At 41.4% G+C, this 26,281-nt stretch overlaps 2 protein-coding genes across 5 annotated transcripts in view; one reads left to right on the top strand and one right to left on the bottom strand.

Moving 5' to 3' along the window:
- LOC123593251 (centromere protein P) overlaps positions 1–26,281 on the bottom strand; it is a 237,672-nt gene that overhangs the window by 143,586 nt on the left and 67,805 nt on the right. The window lies entirely within an intron of this gene.
- OGN (osteoglycin) lies at positions 1,407–25,757 on the top strand. Its single transcript, XM_045468869.1, has 7 exons — positions 1,407–4,948; positions 5,856–6,103; positions 8,269–8,362; positions 18,285–18,443; positions 20,865–21,067; positions 23,007–23,102; positions 23,894–25,757. Exons 2-7 carry the CDS (start codon positions 5,930–5,932, stop codon positions 24,062–24,064), a joined length of 897 nt encoding a protein of 298 aa, XP_045324825.1. The 5' UTR covers positions 1,407–4,948; positions 5,856–5,929; the 3' UTR covers positions 24,065–25,757.

Genomic DNA, 26,281 nt, shown 5'->3' with positions numbered 1-26,281 from the left:
GCTCTGGGTAGACCACAAGGAGATGTCAGGAGAGTGCCCCACCTGAAGCTCCGTGCTTTCCCCAGACCTCACCCTGCACACTTCTTCCACTGGTTGTTGATTTGAATCCTTTGCGACAGCCTTTAATAGACGGGTAAACCTATGGGCTTCCCAGAGTTGTGTGAGCCTCTCTGGCCAACCATCAGGATGAATGCACCGGAAGGAACAATTCTCGGTGTAGTGGCCTTCTGTGCGGCCTCTGATGGGGCCTGGGCGGGAACAGGTGAGCACGCCTGGTGCTCACTGTGGGAACTCTGCACGAGAGTGTTTCCCTTTGAAGGGCATTTACAACTGTGTTCTTGTGAGTCATTAACTGAAGCTACCCCTAAGACTGAAAGACAGAAAATGGTCTTGAACCCTGAAATGCCATGTCTAGGATGATGCTGGAGAAGCCCCCTCCTGGGGGTGGCAGTTCCTGGGGAGTAAGGGAGGACGTTCTAGGGGCAGGAGGTCTCTTTCCCACCCCCCACAGGACTGACTCTGGGACCGCCTGAGGAGCTGCTGGACCCACTATCAAGTGGATGGAGCCCTATCAGCAGCTCTCTACACAACAACAGGACAGCAGTTCCACGGCGAATGGACAACATCCTGTTTGGAAGGCCACCACTGACAGAAGAATATAAAAACCGACCAGCTCGGTGTGAACTGCATGCTGTCTTCCTAACAGTGATGGAAGTACTGAACAGTGTTAAGAAACCCTGTGTGGGGGGTTTTTACTGACTCATGGGCAGTGGCCAATATCCAACCATATGGTCAGACAGGAGGGTAACGGAATCCTGGTCTATTGAAGGAATGCCCATATAGGGCACAGCCCTATGGAAATAATTATGGGTATTCATTTTGAGAGAGAGAGAGAGAGAGAGAGAGAGAGCGAGCGAGCACATGTGGGGTAGGGGCAGAGAGAGATTGGGAGAGAGAGAATGCCAAGCAGGCCCCATGCTGTCAGTGCAGAGCCTGACGCCGGGCTTGATTCCATGAACCACGGGATCATGACCTGAGCCAAAATTGAGAGTTGGATGCTTGACCAACTGAGCCGCTGACATGCCCCCATAATTATGAATTTTAGAAGTGTATTAATGCTGGACATGTCGATACCTATCAGAAGACACGCCCCCCCTGGTCTGGAAGATGAGCAGATTCAACATGCAGCGACCTCCACGTGCTCCCTAGAGATGGCCACTTGGGCCCACAAAATGAGTGCATACAGGGGTACTGCAGCAGTGCAGCGATGGGCTGAATCTAGAATCTCTTGCACCCTCTGAGGCACAAAATGTCAATATCAACTGTCCTGCCTGTCAACAAGAGAGACACAGACCACAGGCGGCCATATGGCAGAGCCCCTGATGGGAAGGGCCTGAACATGGTTGGGAACTGACTCATGTGGTAGCCCTGGGGATACAAATGGGTCCTGACAGGAAGAGATACTAACGCTGGACTGGACTTTGCTGGCCTGGTGGTAGATGCAAACACTCAGAGTGATACAGAAAACCACAACAGAAGATATTACACAGCCAACTGTCATTTCTTCAGACCGGGAAATTCACTGCAGAGCTGATAATGTCCAACAACAGGCAGAGAGGAATAGCTTAGAAAAATACATTTTACTAATGTTTGTTTTGAAAGAGAGAACGTGCATAAGCAGGGGAGGGACACAGCAAGAGGGAGAGAATCCCAAGCTCCACACTGTCAGTGCAGAGCTTGATGTGGGGCTCGATCTCACGACCCTAGGATCATGACCCTGAGCTGAAATCAAGAGCCGGACACTTAGCCGACTGAGCCACCCGGATGCTCCTTAGAGAACTACTTTTATAGAGAACTGGAATGGGCAATGAAAACACTGGCCATCTAAAACAGCGGGGGGTGGACCATGCAGAAATACGAAGGGCTGGCTTCCTCTGAAGAGGAAGGTGCTTGTCTTTTCTTCCCCAAGTCGCCTCTGCTTTATCCCCCCCATCACGAGACCAGGGCTGCAACTACAAGGTCTGGAAGCAGGGATGATTCCTAACTGAGAAACCGTAACCCTGTGTTTAATCTTTATGTCAGAATTCTTAGGGGCCTGATGGGGCAGGATATGCTTCACCCCATCTGCAAAATCAGGGCTAAGGGTGAATGCAGCCGTATTGCCTGGTGATAAAGATAAACCTCTAGTTCTGCATCCTTTTGACCTGACCTTATCTGAACAGAAGGGGACTGAGGGGGACAAGCTTGTGAGACCAGTACTGCGGCCTGTGATCCAGATCAGCGCAGCGGCTGAACCTAATATCCCTTCCAAAGGTGGAAAAGTTTGGGTGTAAGAGTGAAAAAGAAAAGGCAGTAAGGAAACGAATAAATGGGTCCTATAATGAGGGAAATCCAATATTACACTGATACCTCGAGAGAGGCTCAGATCAAGAGAAATGGTCTGAGCTCGATTACACCAGAAGGGGTGAAGCCTGACATTGCTGAGGTCACTCCTGCTTTTGGAACCTGACCAGATCACACAGAAGCCTGCAAACCTGACTGGCCTTGCCCTGGGAGACAGCTGCATACGATGTAAGGATAGAATGAACAGCTATCGGGGCGCCTGGGTGGCTCAGTCGGTTGAGTGTCCGACTTCGGCTCAGGTCATGATCTCACGATCCGTGAGTTCAAGCCCCGCGTCGGGCTCTGTGCTGACAGCTCAGAGCCTACAGCCCGTTTCAGATTCTGTGTCTCCCTCTCTCTCTGCCCCTCCCCTATTCATGCTCTGTCTCTCTCTGTCTCAAAAATAAATAAACATTTAAAAAAAAATTCTTAGAATGAACAGCTATCAATGACTGTAGAGATTTCAGTAGTTCAGCATCTTTTAACTGTTAGCGTTCTTGTGAGGAGGGGGATCCACGTTCAAGGACCACAGGATGGACTACTGTACTGTGATATATAAAAAATAGATATTTGGTCATTCAAAGGGACAACGTCTTGAGACAATACTGGTTGTCATGACTGACGGGGGTGGGGGTGGAGGGATGTTACTGCTATCTAGCAGGCAGAGGGCAGGGATGCTGCAAAATGCCCCACAATGCAAAGGACAGCTCACAACACAAAGAACTATCTAGTCCAAGATTTCTGGTTTTTTTTAAATTTATTTGAAAGGCAGAAAGAGAGAGTGCCCAGGCACACACTCCACTAGGGGAGGAGCAGAGAGAGAGAATTCCAAGAAGGCTTGATCCTGTGAACCTTGATATCATGACCTAAGCTGAAATCAAGAGTCAGATGCTTAACCGACTGAGCCACCCAGACACCCCTACTCCAAAATTTCAACAGTGCTGAGGCCGAAAAACTCTGTGGGAACTAGATTCTAGTCCAAGAGATAAAGAAACTGAGGCCCAAAGAAGTTAACCCCTTCAAGATCAGTGCCAACAGGGGAGATCCTTCTTGGGAGAACTGGACTCTCATGGGTCTGAGTGCACCTGTGTACTTCTGGTAGAAAAGTGGTGCTCAGCACGCTCACTCAATGGATGGGTGCCAAAGGAATTGTCACCAGTGCTAACTTTCCAAGGAGAGAGGCCGTAATTCACAAAACACAAATATCACGCTATGTATGTCACTAGTAAAATACCCAGTCTCTAAGGTCCTCTAAATCTGACATTTAATATCTATCCTGTTCACTTTTCAACAAACTTACCACACAATGCAAAACAGATCAATATTTGCTGTTTCATTATCAGATATTTGCAAAGGCTCCAAAATTGTTACAGTATCCTTAAAGCCATAAAATTGATCATTTGTATCAACCGAAACCAGAGAAGATCACAACTAAATGTAAAGTAATTCACATTCAAATAAAATCATGAGCATTCAAGTCTTAGTTTGTCCAAGCTTCAATCTGAAAGACTCTAAAGGCAATTTTGAATAGAAAAGAGAACAAATTGGTATTCTTTTATTTTCTATTTTTAATAAAATATTTATCCATATCCACATTTATTGATTTGTTGTTTACTTTTCTAATGTTTATTTATTTTTGAGAGGGGAGAGGGGCAGAGAGAGAGGGGGACAGAGGATCTGAAGCGGGCTCCGGGCTGACAGAAGAAAGCCTGACGTGGAGCTCAAACCCATGAACTGTGAGATCATGACCTGAGCCAAAGTGGGACACTTAACTGACTGAGACACCCAGATGCCCCAAATTTATACTTTAGAGGAGAAAGAAGTGTTAGCTTGATTGCTAAAAGCACCAGAAAGTGATAAAAATGAAAGTGAATCTTTAAAGATGTTCATACAATTATCTAAGATACCATTCGGACTTTTAAAAACCAAATTTATTATTAAGACCACTTTTACAGTTTCCTAAATTTAGCAAACAAAAGTATCTTTTACTACACCAAACTCCAAATTACAAATCAAATTTATTTTTTAAAAACTCTCACACTTGGATTTGTGTTATATGGAATTAAAGAAAAGGAGACCCCGGATGATTAAACTTGAAGATAATTTATGCTAAAACTAATTTTTGCATTGGAAATTTCTTGGCTGTGTCCTAACTGTGATACTAGAACAGTATTTTTACCCCTCACAAAATTAAGAGCACAGACTTTAGTTTGGTGTTTTATTTCACTGAAAACGCAGATATTTTATCTCCTCGAGAAGCATTAAAATAAAAAGCATGACTCTGAAACTATGTCCTCGTCATAAACGATATTCGGGAAACCTCAGCGTTTCTCACATGAGGTAATGTAGAAGCAGACGGCGCTGCAGACCCACGAGCACAGCTGGGGAGCCCTCACGCTGCATGGCCCGGGGAGGGTCTCCGTGCAGACGAACTGCACTCAGAGCGGCTGGTCACGAAACTATGCAGCAGTTTGAAAGTGATCCACCACCTTCCTCCTTGGGGCTAATACACAGGCACGAGCTTCCACTGACGAAAACCACAAAAACCTTCAAAAAAGCTACAACGGTAGGCTCTTCTTTCATGTATCATTCTAAATATCGCTTAAGATGTGATTCTCAGTCTTCATAAATGCAAAGGCCACCTCTGATTTTTTATTTTTCAGTTACCTCGAACAACTGTTATCACTGCGTCACTTTGACATCCCTGCAGGTGCTGCAAAGTCACAAAACCAGGCTTTTTGCCACTGATTTTTGACAAACTGGCATCCACAATGCAGCACCAGCAATTCTGGGGGATTCTGTCTGAAATGTGCATCATTGACGAACCCAAGAGATTCCTCCCCATCTCCTTCCCCCAAATCCTTGATTACAGTTCTCTATTTTTTCTAGTCTGCAATACTATTTTTGTGTTTTTCGTAGTTTAAATTTAAAAACAATGTTATTAAATAAAAAGAGTATCTATGAAAACTGCAAAGCTAAAAAAATCAAAAACATTTTCATATATGCTTTATCACCTAAAAGTGTTAATAACTACTTTTCATGTTAAATTTAAAGTTTAAGTTCCAAAACTCTTGGAACTTATAGAAACTCATACCATTACAAATCAAGAGTTCTTATAAAATAGCAAAGTTGAAATATGATATTTTTAACTCACATGAGGCAGGATCATGAGTCTTAACTATTTATACTACAGGTATCCTAAGATTTCCGTTGCTTACAAGGACCTTGTTTACAGCATCTGACTATTAAGAAACTGAAATTATCAACATTACTTGGGTTTTGACAGAAAAAGAAATAAAACCACTTTCTGAGACTATTTTTAAGAATGTCACTGATACACAGAAACTTTCAGCATCTAATTAAAGATCACTAAGGGTTAAATACTTGTTCTCTGGCCCCTACTGCGTACACCCTGCCAAAAAGTCCTCTAAGCTTTTAAATATTGCTTCGAAGGTCTGCGTTTTTACTTCCAGGGAAAAAGAGAGCATTGTCCCGCAGTCAGCAGGCCACCAGCTCATGAACTCCAGGCACCTGGACTTCTGCTAGCATGACGATGCTGCAGTCTGTGCTTCTCCTGCTCCTGTCCGTGCCTCTGATAAAGCTGGCACCACCAGCTCAGCAGGACCCACGCATCACCTATCACTATGGGACAGATCATTCTGAAGAAACCTTGTTTAGTCAAGATTCTGAGGATAAACATCTGGACAGAAAAAATATTAAGGTACTTTATTTCTACTCTAAATTTAACTTCTGAAACAGTCACCCATTTAGATGCATGTTTTTGTTTTTGTTTTTTTAATGTGTCTGAAAAGGGGAAAGAAAAAGCACTTGTAATGACTGAAAGTAATTCAAAAAAACTGTCTCCAGGATTATACTTTGGGGAGGTATGCATGCCTCCCAAATTAATAAAGAGAATCTATGGTAACCAAACAGTATCTATAGCAACCAAAACAAAATTTAAGGAAAACTAAACTTTAAGATGATCTCTTACTGGTTGAGGATTTCTAAGTAATGTTATAAAATGCCCTATATGTGCATATTATATTGCCTTCAAATAAAATAGGAGAAATTGTGTATTAGGAGAAACAATCTTGGATTACCAGCTTAAGATTTATTAATTTAGGAAGAAGTGGTTCATGGAATTACATACTTATTTTGGGGTCTATAGCATTTCACTTACATATGCCAACTACGTAAGTTACCAAAAAATGAAAAACTCCTTAAGGTGGGGCTTAATTTTTAATCAGTTTCAACGACTCAGACTCTTATCAATTTGTATCAAGTGACTGTAAATTGTCCTTGAGTTAATATTCTACAGGGATGACTTCATATCACATCTTTCATACTCCACTTGCACAGGCTGAGTAATTACTTGCAGTTTTCTTGGCACGCAGAAATGAACGCTGGGTAAGGAAAAAGTTAATGCAGCACATAAGTATCTGGTCCTGCCTACGGTGTGTGCGTGTGCGCGTATGTGTCTCACATACACAGACAGAATGGAAAATGAAAAATGCAGCCAAATATATAACAATGTTGACTGCTTTTCTTCAGTGCACAATGACTAAATGTTAACACTGTAATTTCTTTCAATGGAGTTGGTTAATATGCTAAGTATTATTTTTGCCCAACATTAAGAGAAAAAAGATAGATATCACTAGTCATAGCTCCAGATTTTTAAAAAAGGCCTATCGTACCAATAAGCTATTGGCTCACATGGATGATTAGAATCTATCAATCAGTTAAAAAAAAAAAAACAAAAAAAAAAAACCTTCAAAATTCCATGGTCCCTAAAAAGTAGCTAGTAAGTTCTTTGCTTCTTCTCTCTACATTGCTTTAGAAGTCTATGCTCTTAATACAAATATAGGGACTAAAGTAATTGTGGAGCAGAGTAGAATTCAACAGTACTTAAGTGGAGGGGCTGTTCCAACAGAACCCACTTGGGAGAATAAAGGAGTCAAGATGGACATGAAGGGTAACAGGATTCTGGAAGGCACAGACTGGGGCCCCATGCAACCTATGTTAGTCTAATGGCAGAAAATGTTCTCTCCCAAGATAGGAAAGAGTAATACAGACCCCCAGAGCAAACAGTCTGGACTGGGGGTCCAAACGGGGTAGGCAGAGGAGAATAAAAGGGCTCCAAGTGCCAGGGTGTTGTTCAGGCATGAGGTAATGAAGGGTCACTTGCAGAAGAGGCCAAAAGCTTACTCTATGTCCAACACATGCGACGTGACTAGTGCCTCAATCCTGTTGAACATGGTAGAATCTGGTATCAGGAACTCAATTAAGACAAGACCACACATGATCCCAGTGTTGTGGGATCCAGCCTTGCATTGGGCTTCATGCTGAGCGTGGAGCCTGCTTAAGATTCTCTCCCTCTCTCCCTTTGCCCTTCTTTCCAGTTCTCTCTCTCTCAAATTAAGAAAGAAAGAAAGAAAGAAAGAAAGAAAGAAAGAAAGAAAGAAAGAAAGAAAGAAAAAGACAAGACCATAAAGAATAATTAAGAGACCTACCCTACATGAAGATGGTCTCATTTCAGGCTGCAACTCAGAAAAACTTTCATTCTGTGTTGGAGAGTCCCCTCCAGCTCCCATTTGAAATTTCAATATATTCAACATATAGAAGGCAAAGGCACTGAGCTAGGGTTTTGGAGATAAAAAAAATTAAAAAGACCTGGTTCTTTTACTCAAGGAGTTGACAGTCTGGAGTACAAACAAGGTAAACAAACATTTACCTTATAAGTTTAATGAACAATACACAAAATCTTACTGTAGCACAAAAGAAATGCCACTATGACCATGAGAAAGCAGGTGTTGCCTATGACTCTCAGTTTTATAGTCAAAATCAGACTTTATCACACCTGATAACAAAGTTTTATTTTTCAAATAGGAAAAAGACACTGTGATATTACCCGATGAGAAAAGTGTTCAGTTACAAAAAGATGAGAGTGTAACACCACCATCCCCCAAAAAAGAAAGTGACGGTAAGTATGCATACCATGTCATCTCGTGTCTCACAAAGAACAGTCATAAATAGGTTATTATGGAACTTTATTCCTTAGAGTAGTAAAAAATGGCCGTAGGATTCAGTAAATTCAAACAGCGGAATTCTATCTCCCGTGATAACGTCAGCTGGTATGTTGGGAGTGCACATCATTTGCCATCCCACATTTTGGTTTTTTTTTGGTTTTTTTTTTTCAATATATGAAATTTATTGTCAAATTGGTTTCCATACCACACCCAGTGCTCATCCCAAAAGGTGCCCTCCTCAATACCCATCACCCACCCTCCCCTCCCTCCCACCCCCCATCAACCCTCAGTTTGTTCTCAGTTTTTAAGAGTCTCCTATGCTTTGGCTCTCTCCCACTCTAACCTTTTTTTTTTTTTTTCCTTCCCCTCCCCCATGGGTTTCTGTTAAGTTTCTCAGGATCCACATAAGAGTGAAACCATATGGTACCTGTCTTTCTCTGTATGGCTTATTTCACTTGGCATCACACTCTCCAGTTCCATCCACGTTGCTACAAAGGGCCATATTTCGTTCTTACTCATTGCCATGTAGTACTCCATTGTGTATATAAACCACAATTTCTTTATCCATTCATCCATTGATGGACACTTAGGCTCTTTCCATAATTTGGCTATTGTTGAGAGTGCTGCTATAAACATTGGGGTACAAGTGCCCCTATGCATCAGTACTCCTGTATCGCTTGGCCATCCCACATTTTGAATGACAAACATGGAACAGGAACATTCAAGAATAACCAAAGTACAAGTTTAGCCTCTACAGAGTGTGCTTCTGTCTATATAAAATCCCTTCAAGAAACAGTTATTTAACATCAACTATTTACAAATACTATGTACAGCCTGGGGGTAAGGGAAATAAAATATAATTCTTAACTTCAAGAAACTCACAGAAGATATAAAGATGGCTTATACATGAATAATTGTAATATACATTTTAATTAAAACAACAGAAAGTGTACAAAATAACACAGTCCTCCTCAATAACTCTTATCTATTTGGTTTATTTTTGTTCTATCATGGAACAGCATTTCACAGGACATTTCACAGGACAACATGAAATAAAATCACACACTAATTAGTAAGACATCCCTTGCCCTTGGATAGGATGACTCAGCATCGTAAAGATGTCAGCTCTTCCTAAATTTGTAACAATAAACTGCTTTAAAGAGCTGGTAAGGAGGATTCTCAAGTTCATGTAGAAAAATCAAACCTGCATGGAATCAGGTTTCAGGGAATCACTGAAAAATGGCAGGTATCTGCAGAAACCAGACATACTACATTAGAATATACTTCAATGTCTCTATGCTTAAATACGTGTGATACTGGTATGTGAATAGCATACAAAATTCAGAAAAACAGAAACACATGTAGAAACTTAGTATATAATAAATAAGGCATCTTAAATCACTTCTGAAGCAAAGACGGTATTTTTAAAGATTTTATTTTTAATCTCTACCCATCATGGGGCTCAAACTTACAACCCTGAGAACAAGAGTCACACGTTCCACCGACTGAGCCAGCCGGGAGCCCTACAGATGGTATTTTTTAAAAATGGTGTTGAACCCTGAATGTAATATCACACTGTATGTTAACTGACTGGAATTTAAATAAAAACTTAAAAAAACTTTAAAAGTAAATAAAATATGTTGTTGGACAACTGAATAGTCAATGGAAAAGGGATACTGTTAGATCCACACTTTTCACAGAAAAATAAACCCCTCCAAATAAATTAGGGTCAAAATGTAAAAAGTGAAATGATGTAAATACTAGAAGATAAACTGTGTGTGCGATGCCTCATAATCCAGAGAAAATAATAGAAAAGATCAATAAATTTGATCCCATGAAATGAAACTTTTCCATGGGAAACAGCATCATAAATGAAGTCAAGCACAACTGAAAAATGAGAAAAATAGAAAAAAAAGTTAATATCTCTAATTTATGAAGAACATATAAAAAGCCAGGAAAAAGAAAAGGGCAAAAAACCCATTGGAAAAACCAGAAGATGAATAGGCAATTCACAAAGTGATATAAAAATGGCCCTTAAACATATGAGAAGACGTTCAATCTCACACATACAGAAATGTAAGTTTAAATTATATTGAGACACAAAGATTTTTAACCTATCTGATGGACAAAAATTAAAATTGTGACATTAAACCAATACAATCCATTGGCAAGGCCTTGGGGTATCAGAGACCCTCATACACTGCTGGCAGAAATACAAGTAAGTACCATGCTTTTGGACAGGAATTTGGCAATATCTAACAAGGCCGGTATGCACTTACTTTGTGACGTAGCAATCAACTTCTAGGAATTCACCCTAAAGATACACCTCCATGAGGGAGAAAATACATATGCAAACATCACTGGAACACTGCTTGCAAACACAAAACTCTGGCAACAATCTAACTGCCCAAACACTGAAGGGAGGTTGAATAATGTACGGCAAGTCCACGCAAGGGCATACTACGCAGTTGTAAAAATAAACAAGGAAGATCTCTATGAACTAACATGAAGTGATTTCCAGAATATATTATACAAGAAAACCCAAAGTGCAAAGGAGTAGCTACAGTATGCTGCCTTTCATCCAAGAAAGAAAGAGACACAAGAAAATATACATGCATCAGCTCACTTGTGTGAAATGACATTCAAGAAAGGTAATTTAATCGTGGCAACTAGTTACCCACAGGTTACACACGGGACCAGGGGTGGCAAGGAGGGAGAGATGGACGTTGGTGGGGTGGGGGAACGGGAGTGTGGAACTTCTCTAAGCATACACTTTCTCTGTAGATTTGGTTTTATTTTTTTTTTGTAAGATTTTATTTATTTACTTAAGTTTATTTGTGTGTGTGTGTGTGTGTGTGTGTGTGTGTGTGTGTGAGAGAGACAGAGAGAGAGAGAGAGAGCGCACAAGTGGGAGAGGGACAGAGAGACAGAGGAAGACACAGAATCCAAAGCAGGCTCCAGGTTCTGAGCTATCAGCACAGAACCCGATGCGGGGCTCAAAACCACAGACTGTGAGATCATGACCTGAGCCGGAGTCAGACGCTCAACCAACTGAGCCACCCAGGCGCCCCCGTAGATTTGGCTTTGAACAAGGTTATAGTTCATATAGATAAACAATTACATTTATAAATAAAATATACAAGGATAAGATAAAAAAAAAACTGGCATACAAATAGAAACAATTTCATTTCAAATGAGTAACACACTAAAGTGAAAAGAAAAATTAACCCAAGTAACCCTTAAACACACTGTTTTGACCATGAAACTCCAGGCTATAGACAAAACAGAATGGATAAACACTGACATTGCAGCAAGCAGGTTTCTCTTCCACGGCGATGCAGGTCCTCAGCGATGAAACCCCTTAATGTGAGGCCTAGCACTGAGTGAGGTATATACACTGGACAATGAGAGCCAGGTTTCTCGGTCAGAGAAGGTGCTACAGACGTGGTGGGGGAAGCCCAGAGTGAACACTGTGGAGTTGGACTGGAAGCAAGAGATCGGCACCAACTCGTGGTCTGTATGCAGATGCAGAAATAGGTACAGGCACGCCTTGTTCTGCTGCGCCTCGCTTCATTGCGTTCCACAGACACTGCATTTTTCACAAATGGAAGGTTTACGGCAACCGTGTGTGGAACAAGTCTTTTGGCGACATTTTCCCAAACTTGTTCATCATTATTATATTTGTTTTGGTGATCTGTGATCTTTGATGTTACCATGCTAAGCTGAGGCACCGCGAGCCAAGCCATATACGATGGTGAACTTAACTGATAAACTTAAACTGATAAACTGTGGTGTTCTGGCTGCTCGCCTGTCCCCCCCTGCATCTCTGTCCCCCTCCTCAGGCCTTCCCATTCCCTGAGACACAACAGTACTGACATTAGGCCCACTCAGAACCCCACGACGGCCCCCAAGCGTTCAAGTGAAAGGAGGAGTCACGCGTCTCTCGCGTTCAATCACAAGCTAGAAAAGATGAAGCTTCGTAAGGAAGACAGGGCGAAACCCCAGCCAGGCTGAAATCTAGGCCACTTGTGCCAAACAGGTAGCCAAGTTGTGAAGGCAAAGGAAGAGTCCTTGAAGGACACTGCACGCATGCGCCACCCCAGTGGACACACGGGTGATAAGCAAGGGAAACAGCCTGACTGCTGATATGGAGGAAGTCTGGCCGGTCTGGATGGGAGATCAAAGGGGCCACGACGTTCCCTTCAGCCAAAGCCTCGCCCAGAGCAAGGCCCAGACTCTTCGATCCGGCGAAGGCTGAGGAGGTAAGGAAGGAGCAGAAGAGGTAGGAGCTAGCAGAGGCTGGTTCAGGAGGTTTGGGGAAAGAAGCTCTCTCTGTGACGCCCAAGTGCAAGGTGAGGCAGCACGTGCTGACGCAGAAGCTGCCGGAATTATCCAGAAGATCTGGCCGAGAGGACTCAGGAAGGTGCTCACACTAAACAGCGGACTTTCCATGCAGATGAAAGAGGCTTCTGCCGGAAGAAGAGGCCACCTAGGATTTTCATGGCTGGAGAGGAGAAGTCAGGGCCTGGCTTCGAAGCCTCCAGGGACAGAAGGACTCTGCTCAGGAGCGGACGCAGCTGGTGACTTGAGGTGGAAGCCAGCTGGAAGCTCACTGGCCATTCTGAAAATCCTAAGCCCGTAGCAATCGCGCAAAATCTCCTCCGCCCATGCTCTTTACTTGGAACGACAAAGCCTGGCGGACAGCAGATCTGTCCACAACACGGTTGACCGACTGGTTCAAGCCCACTGTTGAGACCTGCTGCTCAGGAGCAAAGATTCCTTCCAAAAGATGACTGCTCAAAGACATTGCACCTGGTCACCCAAGAGCTCTGATGGAGACGAGCAATGAGATTACTGTTGCTTTCACGCCTGCTGCCAACACCACCACCATTCTGCAGCCCATGGATCGAGGGGTAATTCTGACCTCCAAGTCTCATTAGTTAAGAGACACCTTTCGTGAGCTCATAGCTGCCATACACACTGATTGCTCTGATGGATCTGGGCAGAGGAAACTGAAAACATCCTGGGAAGGAGTCACCACGCTAGATGCCATGAAGAACACTGGGGATTCATGGGAAGAGGTCACGATTCAACACGAACAGGAGTTGGGAAGAAGCTGGTTCCAGCCCCGGGGCGGACTTTGAGGGGTTCAGGACTCCAGGGGAGGAAGTCACTGCAGACGTGAGGCAACAGGAGAACCGGAAGCAGAAGGGGGGCCTGAAGACGGCAGGGAGCTGGGCCACCTCAGGATACAACTCCAACGGATGGGGACTTGCTTCCCGTGGATGAACAAAGAAAGTGGTTTCCTGAGACGGAGTGTGCTCCCGGTGACGATGCTATGAAGAGTGTCAAAATGACAACACAGATTTGAGAATATCACACGAACTTAGCTGACAGAGCAGCGGACAGGGTGTGACAGGATAGACTCCTGTTTTGAAAGAAGTTCTGTGTGTAAAATGCTACCAAACAGCATCACGTGCTACAGAGAAATCGTTCTTGAGAGAAGAGTCAGTCAATGTGGCAAACGTCACAGTTGTCTTATTTTCAGAGATGGCCACCGCCGCCACCTCCCTGCGGGGTCAGCAGCCATCAACATCAAGCAAGACCCTCCACCAGCAAAAAAATCGTGGCTCGCCGGAAGCTGAGATGATGGTTAGCATTTCTTAACAGTAAAGTGTTTTTTTTAATGTTTATTTATTTTTTGAGAGAGGAGAGAGCGAGCAGGGGAGGGGCAGAGAGAGGGGGACAGAGGATCCAAAGTGGGCTCTGTGCTTGACAGCAGACAGGCCGATGCAGAACTCGAACTCACGAACCAGGAGATCATGACGTGAGCCGAAGTCAGACGCTTAACTGACTGAGACACCCTGGCTCCCCAACAATAGAGCATCTCTAATTAAGGTATGAACACTGTGTCGTTAGATATACTACTACTGCACCCTTCACAGACTACAGCATGGTATAAACACAACGTTTATAGGCACCAGGAAACCAAAAAGTTCATCTGACTTGTTTTATTGCAATATACACTTTACTGCAGTGGAACCCAATGTACAATTTCTCTGAGGTTTGCCTGTATACACGTTTGTCTCTATGTGAGAGTATATGTGTATATATGCACATGAGGTGTGTGTGTGTATGTGTGTATTTATCTATGTCCATATGTAAGAATGTACGTATATGTCTATGCCACATATCCCACATATCCCTGTGTATATGTGTATATTAAATACGGAGAAACAGACAAATACACATACATATATTTCCCATCCCTCCTTGTGGAAAGAGCCTAGAAGCAATGAGATGCTAGCAGCAATGAGCACATCAACATTCAAATCTTGGTTTCTAAATATCAGTCTCCACAAAAAGAAACCAATACTCCTTGAAGAAATAACTGATATCAGGCTTGTGGCAGGGAAAAGGCAAGACTGCTCTGAGACATCTTATTATACCAAAAAATAAGAGAGTTCTTAAAGAGTAATGGGGATATTTAACATTTTAATCAATCAAAATTATTTTTCAAAACGTAGGTATAAATTCGTAAGAGACATACAAGACCTGCACACTGAAATCGAGACAACTATGCTGAGAAAAATTAAAGACAACCTAAAAATATGGATATATTATGTTCAAGGACCAGAAAACTCAGTATCATTAAGATGTCAATTTTTCACAAATTTATTTATAGGATTTAACTCAATCCCAATTAAATTTTTAGCAGTCTTTTTGAAATTAAGAGGCTGACTCTGAAATTCATGTGGAAATGCAAAGAGCTTAGAATAGTCATAACAATGTTGAAGAATACAGTTGGAGGATTTACACCACCTGATATGAAAACTTACTATAATGCTACAGGAAGCAAGTCATTGTGGCATTAGCATAAAAATAAGCAAGTAAACAAGCTAAGTTGATTGAGCTTCAGACCCTTGATTTCCAGCTCAGGTCATGATCTCTGGCTCCATGCTCAGCGTGGAGTCTGCTTAAGATTCTCTTTCTCTCTCTCTCTCTCTCTCTCTCTCTCTCTCTCTCTCTCTTCCTCTCCCTCCCTCCCCTCCCCCCCTCCTCATGTGTGCTCTCTTTCTCTAAAGATAAACATACATATATGGACAAAAATGAAAACAAAAACAAAAAACAAGTAAATCAGCAAAACAGAATACAGTCCAGGAATACATTTACACAATAGGGTCAACTTTTGTTTGTTTGTTTGTTTGTTTTTTACAATGGTGTCAATGAAATTCAATGGGGAAAGGATAATCATTTCAAAAAATGGTACTGAAAAACTTGAGAGCTGTAAGTTAAAAAGATGAACTTTCCTGACACCATATGTAAAAATTAACTCAAAATGGACCTCAAACCTAAACATCAAGAGCTTAGACTATACAACCTTCAAAAGAAAACCTAGGATAAGATAGTGGTTGGCAAAGATTTCTTAAATATAGGACAAATAGCACAAACCACAAAGGAATCAACTATTCTTCATGAAAATAAAAAATATTTGCTATTCAAATGACACTGATAAGAAAACAAAAAGACAAGCCACATAAAGGAAAACATTTGCTAAACATAAATCTGAGAAACAACTTGTATCTACAATATAAACTCTTATAATTCAGTGACAATAATACAAAATCACCATCTAAAAATAGGTAAATGAGTGGCTCAGTTGTTTGAGCATCCAACTTCGGCTCAGGCTCATGGGTTCGAGCCCCACATCTGGCTCTCTACTGTCAGGTCAGAGCCTGGAGCCTGCTTCAGATCCTCTATGCTCCTCTCTGCCCTTCCCCCGCTCATGTGCTCTCTGTCTCAAAAATAATAAATATTAAAAAAAAAGGGGGGGCAAATGGGGGGGCTCCTGGTTGGCTCAGTCGGTTAAGCAACTGACTTTGGCTTGGGTCATGGTCTCATGGTTCATGGGTCTAAGCCCTGCATCAGGTTCTGTGCTGACAGCTCAGAGCCTGGACCCCGTTTCAGATTGTGTCTCCCTCTCTCTGCCCCTCCCTGCTCATGCTCTGTCGCTCTCAAAAATAGATGAACATTGAAAAAAAATTAAAAATAGGCAAATGATATGAACATTCTACCACAAAAATATGTGGATGGTAAATAAGTTTATAAAAAATTGCTCATCACATCAGTCATTAGGAAAATATAAATTAAACCACAAGATACCACAACATGCCTTACGTGAAAAGTCTAATAGTACCGAACGCGCACGAGGATGTGGAGTAACTAGAATCCTTCTGCGCTGAAGGGACTATAAAATGGCATAACCTTTAAGGAAAACAGTGTGGGACCTTCTTCAAAAGCTACACATCTATAAGATGGCCCAGCCATTCTGCTGTTAGGTATTTACTCAAGAGAAACGCAAGTATCACAACCACAAAAATTCTACATAAATGTTCACAGCAGCTTTCTAAGAAATAGTCAAAAACTAAAAACCCAAATGCCCATAAGGAAGGACTATACAAGCTGCATATATTAATACAATGAAATACTATTCAGTAATAAAGAGGAATGAAATGCTGATATGCAGAGAGGAAGAAGCTCGATGAGAGGATATACTGCTTGGTTCTCTTGGAAATGCCAACTGCTGTGAATGGACAGAAAGCAGACCAGAGTGGTTGCTGGGAGGGACGGATTACAAAGAGCATGACAACACTCTGGGGTGATGACTACGTCAATTACTTCAATTGCAATAATGGTTTCATGGGTATATACATAATGCTGAAAACTTATAAATTACACAAGTGAAATATGTGTAATTTATTAAGTGTCATTTAAACAGAACACAGCTGTGACAGAAAAAAAAAGCTTAAAAGAGTTCACACTGGCTGATCTGTGACGATTTGATGATCAAAATAAATATGATGGTAACTTACTATGACCCATGGGATAAGGAATTCGTAAGTTCATACTCAACTGATAAAACTAAATAAATATGAAGGGAATGTTCCACGCTGCACCAGCTGTCAACTAACGTAGAAAGAATGATGGAATCAGAAAACCATAATTTGAAACTATCCTAGTAACAAACAATTCAGGTTAAGAACCATCAATAGATGATAAAATTACTGGGTGGCAGTTTGGTGACAGACCAGATGTTTAGCGGCTCCAAGTATTTTCTCAGAAGATACTCCCTAATGGCAGACCAAAGAGAGCATCATCAAGGAATGGGTCAAGCAGACAGCACATGCTTCCCAATACCCAGCACGGCAGAACCAACACCATTTCCATCGTATTTCTATCAAAAATTAGGAACCTCAGACAAACCCTAATTGAAAGACATTCTACAAAATAAATGTCCCCCCAAATAAAATGTTTTTAAAATTCAAAAATTTTAAAGTTATGAACAACAAAGACTAAGGCATTGTTCCAGGCTGAAGAAGATAAAGAGGTATGATGAGGATATACAATGGGGTCCCTGCTGTTTCCGTGACACTCTCATGTCCAAGTGCATAGTCTGCTTACTTACCTGGTAGTTTATAAGCTCCTTAGCTACAGTCATCCATCTGCAATGTGTCTGTGCCAAACGAAGTGATGAATCAAGCTTATGTTTGTTTACCTTATGTTCTGCTTTATGAACATTAAGTATTCAAATCAGAAAATGTAAATCAATTCAGCAATTAAATGTTCAGTGCTAAAATGATAGAGAATAAAAAACATATGGGGTTACAGGATCTAAAATAAGATCCTGGTCAGTTATCAGGTACAATACAGGTCACTGGCTAACACAACCATGATACCTTCCTGCTATCACCTTTAATTCTGTAAAATATTTTTTCAGATTAGTGAGAAAACTCATGATAGCAATAATTTTACCACTAGAGGACAAATGTTTTTAAATTACAGTTTACATTTTTATGATTTTGTTTCCCGACTTAGAAATGCCCACGTGCCTGTTGTGTGTGTGTTTAAGCGGCTCTGTGTACTGTGAGGAGGTTGACATTGATGCCGTACCACCCTTGCCGAAGGAGTCAGCCTATCTTTACGCACGATTCAACAAGATCAAAAAGTTGACGGCAAAAGATTTTGCAGATATCCGTAAGTTAACTTTACATAAAATAACTCACACTAACTCATGTTAGTGCTAGCCTCATAAAACACAAGCTTCTCGGCACCTGTGGCTGTCACACCTAGGGTAGTCACCGCTGGAGTGTTTAAGTATCCACCACACTTCACAAACATCCACAGGCTTGTCGGTGACTCCTTTCCACTCCATTTAAAGGTCCCCATCACCTTTCTTTACTGGTGCCTTTCATGTCGATGTTGACAGCCCATCAAACATACAGGCGATGACGCCTTCTTAGCCGTAGGACTCTGAGATCCATCTGCCTCGGTCCATCAGGAGCACCAGTATGACCAATGTGCTTCTCCAGCCTGAATGCCTTCTTCACAATGCTGCCACCACGATAAAAGCAGAAAGTCTCCTCTTCCTTGCTTTAACTCAAGGTTCTTAAACCTGGCTGTATACTAAACCCATCTGGGGAAATATTGTAAAAAACAATGGTACCAGGCCCTAGTCTTCAGAGATTTCAACTGAGGTCTGGGGAGAGGCCCAGGTGTCATCATGAAATACCACCCAACTCCTCAGATGGTTCTCATGTGGAACTAATGCATTTCATCATCCTTCCCAGGATGCTTCTGGCATCCCGTCAAACCGCACGACAGCTTGCCTCCAGGGCACTGCTGTGAGCACAGCACAACCCTCCACTTCTCTGGTGCCAAGTCCCTGAAGAAAATCCCACCAAACATGCACACTGGCCCCACTGCACATTTATGAGATTAACCGGAACAGCATTCATGCTGCAGCTGGTGGCTCCCAAGTGACCCTAGTACAGTTGTTCCTCATCACTTCTGGACTCCACACCTACACACTCACCTATGCGGTCACATGCATTTGTGACCCCAAAATCAGTACATGAAACACTCCCACAGTCATTTGCAGACACGTCCACAGTGGCAGAACACTGGGGTTACCTAGCCACAGCTGAACAGGGTGACCTCTGCCATTTTGTTTCAGCTCTTACACTGTGAGGTGTCCTGTTCAGTCTACTTAGGGCCACATTTTCTACATTTTTGTGCTTTTTGCTATTTAAAATGCTCCCCAAGTGCAGTGCCGAAGAGCCGTCCAGTGTTCCCAAGCTGCCTCACAGGGAAAACACTGCGTAGGTAATCTTCATTCAAGTGTGACCCACAGAACTGAGGCTGTGAGTTCAATGTTAATATATCAACAATACACACTAACTGTAATGCTCTTAAAAAGAAACACACAGGGGGCACCTGGGTGGCTCAGTTGGCTAAGCATCCAACTTCAGCTCAGGTCATGATCTCGTGCTTCATGAGTTCGGGCCCCACGTCGGGCTCTGTGCTGACAGCTCAGAGCCTGAATCCTGCCTCAGATTCTGCATCTCCCTCTCTCTCTGCCCCTCTCATACTCATACTCTCTCTCTCTCTCTCTCTCTCAAAAATAAATGAAAAAAAAACATTAAAAAAAAAAAAGAAACATAAAATTTTGTACTAATTGGTTGACAGAAATGTGTGACCAGAGGCTCAAAGGAGCCTAACCCTTTATAGTCCCTGGGAGCAAGGGTCCATATTCACTAATTCAGTGTCTGCAGTGACTACCTCAAATACGGAATGAAAAGCAAGGTTTCCTCAGCATCCCAGACAAATAAAAGTCACAGTCACACACACACACACACACACACACACACACAATGAATTTCTCTCTCAGTCTGCATCACTTTAACAAATTCGGGAACACTTCTGTTTGTTGTTATTAAGCAATAAGGCATAGAGAGATTAAGAATATATCTACACTCACAATGCAACATTCTGCGGAAAAGTCCAAAACAATACCTACAATGATTCTACTCAATCAAATGTAATGCTTCAGGCGCCTGTGCGGCTCAGTTGTCGAGCATCTGACTACGGCTCAGGTCATGATCTCATGGTTCGTGAGCTCAAGCCCCGCATCGGGTGAGCCCCGCTCTTCTCTCCCTCCCTCTTTCTCTCTGCCTCTTGTGGGATACTCTCTCTCTCCCTCTCTCTCTCTCTCTGCCCCTCACTCAATTGCACCCTCTCTCTCTCAAAAAAAAAAAAAAAAAAAAAAAAAAAAAGTCATGCTTAGTTCCCATGATTTGCAACCACAGTTTGTTTCGAACCACCTCAGCATTCTGGGGACTCAAACACTGAAGGATGGAAGGACTCCATTAACTGTAAGTTCCCTTCCAACCCTGAGACTCTAGGGCTCAAGAGACAAAGGCCATCGGTGTCAAGCACAGAGGGATGCTCACTATTTATTCAACAAAATTTACTGATCTACTCATTACAGACACTGTTAGATACTAAAAATAAAAGGTGTTTGAATGACCTGATACACCAGTGCTTCTTCTTCAGTCCACATAAATGAGACTTTAACTTCATATTTTTTGTATATTTTCTGTATATTTTTCCTTCAAGCCAACTTAAGAAGACTTGATTTCACGGGAAATTTGATTGAAGATATAGAAGACGGTACTTTTTCAAAACTTTCTCTGTTAGAAGAACTCACACTAGCTGAAAATCAACTACTGAAACTTCCAGTTCTTCCTCCCAAGCTTACTTTATTTAATGCAAAATACAACAAAATCAAGAGTAGAGGAATCAAAGCAAATGCATTCAAAGTAAGTTTTGTATACTGTGACCACACACAGTATCAGTTTATACAACCAATGGTAATATGATAAAATTTTGTTTTATATTTTAAAACTGTTTTTACAAATGCCAGAAAATACAGTTCCAAAAGTAAATGCTCAGTTTTACTCCTACCACTTAAAAGTATTAGCCCATAAAATTCTGTAGGTAGCCCTTCTTTTGAATTCCACAACGGCACCTAGTACAAAATTCTATACACAGTACAAATTAAATACACTTCTTCATTTAGTAACTCAAGAAAACCTACGTACAGGAAAAAGGGAAGGTGATCTACTCTGATTTACACAGCCAGGTTGTGTCCAAATGCACAGTCTACGGCGAAATTACCGCCTCAGCTGAGACCTGCACAGGTGATATACTCATTCCCAGTCCTGGAAGAAGCCCCAGATAAACAGATGATTGGGCTGCTACTGGCAGTAGACCTCATTCATAAGTAAAGTTTGTGGCTTCTAATGATAACATCTAATAGAAACACTATGAAATATCATCAAGTTGATAACAATCACACAAAGGTACAATTAGTCCACACATACAATCTGTCAGAAAATGTAAAAATATTCCATTTTCCTTTTCTTCCTGTTTACACTTAAGGAATCCCTTTTCAGTTGTAAGGGACACTGTGAAGGCACATCACAGTTCCTCAGAAGTTAAGGGATTATTAGGAGACTTCAAAACAGGACTCACTTTAAAAATAAAAAACCTTTACAATTTGAAGATATAGCAATTTCAGCTGGTAAGCCTTTGACTGACATATTAAAGACCTACAGGAGCTGATCAACGCTTCACAGACGGAGTGTTTGAGTGCTCTGAACTTTACACATGCTTTCCATCTTGAAGCCCTATTATAAAATGATACACAGTAACGGTCTACTGATCATGAAGAGTAACTCAATACAGACCAGTAGGGGAAAGTCATACCTTGCTAAATATTTAATAAATTGCCCTGGAAACATCTCACTACCAAGCGCGTCTCTTAGCACAGGCACAAAGCATTCTATTGTGCACCATTTTACTGCATTTCACGGACACTGCACTCTTTACGAACTGAAGGTTTGGGCTGACTCTGCAGTGAGCAACTCCAGTGGTGCCCCTTTGCTAACAGCGTTTGCTCACTGTGTCTCCAGGCCACATTTTGCTAATTGTTGCAATATTTTAAACTTTTTCATTATTATTACATTTGTCACGGTGATCTGTCATTAGGGATTACAACTCCCTGAAACGTCAGATGATGGCTAGCCTTTTTAGAAATAAGTTATTTTTAATTAAGGTATGCACATTCATTTTTAGACATAACCTACTATATCATAGTGTAAACATAACTTCATATGCGATGGGAAACCAAGAAATACACTGGGCTCACTTCATTGCAATATTCGCTTTATTGTGGTGGTTCCTCTGGAACCGAACCCACGTTATGTCCAAGATATGCCTATATCCATTTTGCTAGAAACTGGTGGAGGTGAAATGAGAAGTTCTAAAGGTTCAAGAGAGGTTATGGCAGCACCAGGATCCAAGCTCAATCCTGCATAGGAAATGACCTTACTAGCTGTTCACGAGACAAGTCAAATGGCCCCAGCAGCTAGCATGAGGTCTGAGGCTGGGAACAGCTGGGTACTCAGTGGTTAGATGAGTGGAGAGAAATGTGGGGGTGCAGCAGGACTTTATCACCCTTCATAAAGGCCCAAAATACACTACCTGGGAAACAAAAAAAACCCTTAAAACCAAATAACTACCAAAGCGGCAATTGATAGTACTGATTACCAGGACCTATGTACACATGTGTACACATATGTGTATATGCATGCACACGTGCACACATGTAGACGCATGTGCATATATCATAGTTTGAATCCTGTGAAAAGGTACTGACCTCAGTGATGATCAAGCAGAAGTAACTTCTCCTTACAGAAGCTGAACAACCTCTCCTTCCTGTACTTGGACCACAACGCCCTGGAATCTGTGCCTCTTAATTTACCAGAAAGTCTACGTGTAATTCATCTTCAGGTAGGACTGCTCTTTTCATAATATCTGATGATGTGAATGTAAATTACTATTAGTCAATGTTATGACTCATTAGGAAGCTCATTTATCCACATGTAAATTATGCCCATCAAATATTACTAACTCGGTGGCCTGAGAGCCCCACCCCACCCCGCCCAGAGAGGCCCAGAGCCCCTGAGCCCCCAGAGGACCCGCAACCGAGGTGTGAGGTCTGCCCTTAGAGTGGGCTCTGTTGCCAGGCATGCACGCGGCATCTCCTAGTTAATGTGACACATGGATCCGAGGCATCTGCGGGTGGGGGGCGCTACGACCTCTGGCTGGTCTCTTTCTCCAACAGCAGTGGACACTGTCCACTTGATCTCATGTTGAGGTAACAGAAGAGTGAAGAGGAACTGAGAGGAACTAAAATTGGTCTTCCAGCATCACAGCATTTCCCATTTGTCCTGTTTCCTTCTGTAAAGGGACATTTAAGGACACGGTGCCCATTCCGAGTTGACACTCAAAAGCAGGAGAGTCTTTCCAGCCAGTATAATCTTATTTATGCTTAGAGCTTTCTGCTACATGGATGTTACTGTAAGAGCAAGCAATCTGTCTTCCAAAGCAACACTGCAGACTTAAACTGCGGGGGTGAGGGGACTCAGATTGCACAGAGGGTTTTATTGCCCTGAGGATACACAGGATGTACAGTATTTTAAAAACCACTTTTTAGATAGAATATTCTGTAAGATCCGATCACATAGAATACAAAAGGTAGATTTCAAATTTCTGAACAATTTTTCCCTTTTATTTTCTAGTTTAACAACATAACTTCAATCACAGATGATACATTCTGCAAGGCTAACGACACCCGTTACATTCGGGACCGCATTGAAGAGATACGCCTGGAGGGAAACCCCATCATCCTGGGAAAGCATCCCAACAGTTTTATCTGCTTGAAAAGATTGCCTGTAGGGTCATACTTTTAACCACTATCAATGCAGCATATAAGCTAAAGTACACACATGCATGTAATCTGTCTCAACAGTGCCTAAAGCATAAATATTTAATATTAACTTTGTGTCCCATGATGAAGGAATTTTATGTTTTAAACAAAGATGTTCACAAATCTTACACATAACAAGCAAAATGTAAAACTGAATCCTGAAGTTCAAAACAAAGTCATGTGAAAATATTTAAGCAGCATTACGAAATCCTCATAGTTTATACCATGGTGCCATTTAAAAGGTATGTTTTTATATAAATACCCCAATTTAAGAAGCACTATTTCCATTACTAATGACATGAAAGGGTAAGTCCAAAAAACTTTCAACTGCTGATCTTTCCGGACCTTTACTTGATCCCTAAAGCACTTAAGGACGATGTTCCAAAAACTTTGAAAGCTAAGTGTTTCCAGTAATCTCCCATTTTTCTGTTATGATTCACACATTTTTCATTATGAAGCAGGAACTTGTTATCTTTCTATTAAGGCAGTTATTATATGTTTACTTAGCCTGAGAAATAGTGAACAGTCTCATACCTAGGCAAAACTTTCCAAATAAAGCGTAATTTCACTCTCCGATAAAGACCTAACAGAGTAATGTCCAATGTTATTCTGCTTTGTGGTCACACAGTTAAAGGCTTTAGCAAAACAGCACACATTTTTCCTTTCTCTAAATATTAAAATTCTAAGTCTACCATAAAATATTTTAAGGAGTCAAGCAGACCAAAATCAGTATGCTCATAAAAAACCTGAACATTCATCCCATATCTCAGAAAATACCTATAAAGTTCTCCATTGTAAAGACTTTCAAATATGATAAATATGGAAAAATATTTTCTTTTTAGCACCATAGGGATGAGAATCTCATCAATAAATCTGTCCAAATGTAAGACATGAAAACAGTCAATTTAGTGGTGTTACTGAACACTACCTGCCCCCCACCCCCCAACCCATACGCATCATACTCATGCCAACTGCCTATCCATTCACAGGAAAGCTTCTGAGCAACATTTCCTACAGACCCATGATTAACTGGTCATTGAACAGTGTAAGTCCACCTTCGATCTAATAGTGATAACTTATGAGGAAACAATGCTGCCAGATTAAAGATCCTAAAATAACCTTCCTCTTGCCCAAAACCCACTCAGAAGTCTTAGTCTCCTTATCACATTGAGGTTACATCCAAAATTATCAGTGCTTTAGACACGAGTCCGAACTGTGCATATGAAAATTTCCAATATTGTTTCCAACATAAATAATACATTAGGATCAAGTTGGTCTCTGTACACCAATCCCAGAACAGTTATTCATATTTTTAAGCATTTGCTTCTGTTTTTCCCTACACAGAATGAGCTCCAGTTTTTCAATTTTTCCCCCATTTGTCAAGGTTGACCCCAAGATAAGCTTTTCTCACTGAAACATCTATGATCTCTCAAGGCCACAACAATTAGTCCTATACCACTTACTAACTCATTTGCTGATTTTATTTTGGTAATTGGTAATCATAACTATATACTGCTTTCTCATTATTTTGTGTGCATGCCTCATTTCTCTGTGACTGAAAGCTCACAGAATACATCCAATATTCCTTTTATACCTTGAAAGTGCTTACTATAATATTGAGCACATCTGGATTAAATATACAACGAAAAGTACAAAATAAAATTCATTTAAACAGAGAGCTCTCTTTCATTTGGAAAAATAGAATCTTAAACTATCACAGTCTTGAATAAATCAATGGAAATAAATTACAACCTTATCTGGATAAAAATAAACTGGATAAAGGACAGCTGAGTGTTGGGGATATCAGGAAAAACCATCAGAGGAGACTTCTCTCATGTTTCCAGATGTAGCCCTATATTCTTTACCTAACTAAACTCACAGAGGAAAAAACACCTTAACTCAAATTTTAGAGAATTCAAGAATTCTGTGGTGTCCACAAAATAATAATTAGGAAAGAGCACTAGTAAAAGGTCTAAATTACAGAATTATATTTAATTTTTTTTTTAATGTTTATTTTTGACAGAGAGACACAGTGTGAGCAGGGGAGGAGCAGAGAGAGAGGAAGACACAGAATCTGAAGCAGGGTCTAGGCTCCGAGCTGTCAGCAGAAAGCTCGACGCTGGGCTTGAACTCCAGAGCCGTGAGATCATGACCTGAGCCAAAGTTGGACATTCAACCAACTAAGCCACCCAGAAGCCCC

Source organism: Leopardus geoffroyi, chromosome D4, assembly GCF_018350155.1.
Source record: "Leopardus geoffroyi isolate Oge1 chromosome D4, O.geoffroyi_Oge1_pat1.0, whole genome shotgun sequence".
Taxonomy (NCBI): domain Eukaryota; kingdom Metazoa; phylum Chordata; class Mammalia; order Carnivora; family Felidae; genus Leopardus; species Leopardus geoffroyi.
The sequence above is the reverse complement of the archived record's forward strand: the minus strand, read 5'-3'. Positions and strand labels throughout refer to the sequence as shown.